The 2,500-nt window shown below is 53.8% G+C and overlaps 1 protein-coding gene across 1 annotated transcript in view; it reads left to right on the top strand.

Annotated features, from left to right (window-relative positions):
• The window catches only part of LOC123510225 (cytospin-A-like), a 76,389-nt gene that overhangs the window by 18,157 nt on the left and 55,732 nt on the right, over positions 1 to 2,500 (top strand). Inside the window, 1 exon segment of the mRNA XM_045265175.1 lies at positions 1,369 to 1,765. Coding sequence (XP_045121110.1) covers positions 1,369 to 1,765 — 397 coding nt within the window.

Here is a 2,500-nt window from a genome sequence, read left to right as displayed (position 1 = left end):
ACACACACACACACACACACACACACACACACACACACACACACACACACACGAGAGCATCCTACGCCTACTTCATATGGGCATGCTTAAAATTATACATACACAAGCATACATACATGACAAGTGGTTACACACACACACACACACACACACACACACACACACACACACGAGCTTGTCATCAACCCGATAAAGTTGCAAGGTACCGCCATAATTCCAAGGCAGCGGCGGCGGCGGCGGTGGTGATGGTGTAGAATTGAATACCATAACATCATCTAGGATTTCCAGTGACGTAATGACTCCCTGGGGTTAAGAATGCCTCTATGGACGTGTGTATGCGTGCGTGTATGTGTGTGTATGACGCTGAGGAGTAACAGTAGCCAACCACCTGCTTAAAGTGTCACTCGAAATGGCAACATAAAGTAGTCACATAGATGCCACCTCGCCCTTTTGTCATCTTCACAATTTGCCGCCTTTCCGTGCGATGTTCCCCGTGTTTTAATGGCTCGTTTGACGCAGGTTGAAGTGGCGTGTACGTGGCATGATTTGCAAGGGTGTGGAAGGCACGTGGCGGCGGTAATGAAGGTGGTGGTGTGGTGGAGTCGCGGGAGGGTGGTGGTGGTGGTGGTGGGGAAGACTGGAGGGGCGGGCCGTGGTAGCATTCGTTGGGTCAGTGTGAAGACAGCGGCGGTTGAGGAAGCATTACGCACGCCTGCCAGGGGATTTGACTAGAGGGAGGCACCGGGGGAGTCAACAAGCTGCAGGAGGAGGATAATCGAGGATCAGTTCTGACGACAAGCTCCCAAGGGATTGTCTTGGCGCCTTGCTTGGGATTATGTCACGCCTGTTCGGCGGTAACGAGGCATTGGGTTAGGGGAGTGCTAATGATGCGGTGTGTGGCATTGCAATGAGTGAGGTGGTGTTGGTGAGAGAGATATTGAACTGTGATAGTGGAAGCCAAGATGCGTCTATTGATGTTCCCACGAGGCTTGATTGAGTGGGTGAAGCCCGGTGTGTGTGAGTGAGGAGGGCTGCTCGCTCCCTGCTACCCTTCCCCCTGTCTCCGCCGCCTCTCCCTCCACACACACACACCTGGCGGTCCCTCCTCGCGCCTGCCACGCCCATGGACACAAGCCCACGGGATTAAAACACAGCTAGGCGGTGTACTGTCCTAAAGGGGAGCCTGAGCTGGTGAGGGCCGCGTGTGGAGGCCCTGCCGGCGATAGCAACAGGTGGTGGCAGCGGCAAGGGCGGGACAGATGGTGGCGCGGCACGCCAACCTCTTGCAGCCACCAGGAACAGCAGCAGCAGCAGCCACGCCGTACCCGTCGCCACCATGTCGCTCAGATTCAAATCCCTCTTCCGTAGGATGTCCAAGGACCACGGCGGTGCAGGCAGCAACCACCAAGGGTCCAAGGGCTCCTCCGCCTCAGCTGCCGGTGTCCCAGGAGACAAGGGCACCGGCAAGAAGGGCGCCGCGGGGCAGGATATGCAACCCCTGCCGACGCTGAAGGAGGAGAGAAAAACACAGTCCACATCCAAAGGGAAGAAGATGGATGCCAAGGGGAAGGAGAACTCAGCCCCGCCACCCTCCAAGGGGCCTGAGGCTGCTCCCGCCCCAGTCCCCGCCCCAGCCCCCGCCCCCGCCCCCGCCACATTCCCGGAGAAGGCCCATCTGGAGAAGACCATCTCGGACCTGGTGAGGAATTCCGAGTCAAAGAAGCAGGAGATTGCAGCGCTCAAGATGGAGATCAACAGACTCAAGGTAGGGAAGCTCCAGCCCTTGTCATCTGTCACGTTCATCCCTCCTCCTCCTCCTCCTCCTCCTCCTCCATTCTTCCACTCCATTCCTTCATACCTTCCACTTTTCCTTTCCTTCCTCTGACATTCTGCTCTCCTTCTTACTATCCTTTTTCTTCCTCCTTTCATGCCTTCATTCAGTTCTCTTAAAATTCTCTCCTTGCCTTTCTTACTGTTCTTTCCTTCCGACTTACCCTTGCATTTCCTCCTCCTCCTCCTCCTCCTCCTCCTCCTCCTCCTCCTCCTCCTCCTCCTCCTCCTCCTCCTCCTCCTCCTCCTCCTCCCTCACTGCACCTGCACTGCACACACCCACACACCTGCATATCCCAAACGCACTTCTTCCGCTCTACCTCTCTCCCTCTCTCCTCTCTCCCTCCTTCACGTGTTACCTGCCTCACCTGTCAACCTCTTACCTGTCTTGCTTCTGTATTGCCACTTGTCTTATCTCTTATCAGATTTCTATGCTATCTGTTACACTCTCATCATTATCTTTCCCTTGTTCCATTGACTTGGTTTGTTTAATTGGTTACGTTGGATTTTTATTTTCATTACTATTCATTTTGCTTTTCTTTATTTGTTATTTATTGATGTGTTCACCTGTATCTAAGTCTCAGGTAAGTTGTGTGGGTTACCTCTATAAACACGTGACTTTAATTCGCACCTGTCCAGTTTTTATCACCTGTAAATACCTGTCTTTAGA

The sequence above is a fragment of the Portunus trituberculatus genome, chromosome 28 (genome assembly GCF_017591435.1).
Source record: "Portunus trituberculatus isolate SZX2019 chromosome 28, ASM1759143v1, whole genome shotgun sequence".
NCBI lineage: Eukaryota > Metazoa > Arthropoda > Malacostraca > Decapoda > Portunidae > Portunus > Portunus trituberculatus.
The sequence above is the reverse complement of the archived record's forward strand: the minus strand, read 5'-3'. Positions and strand labels throughout refer to the sequence as shown.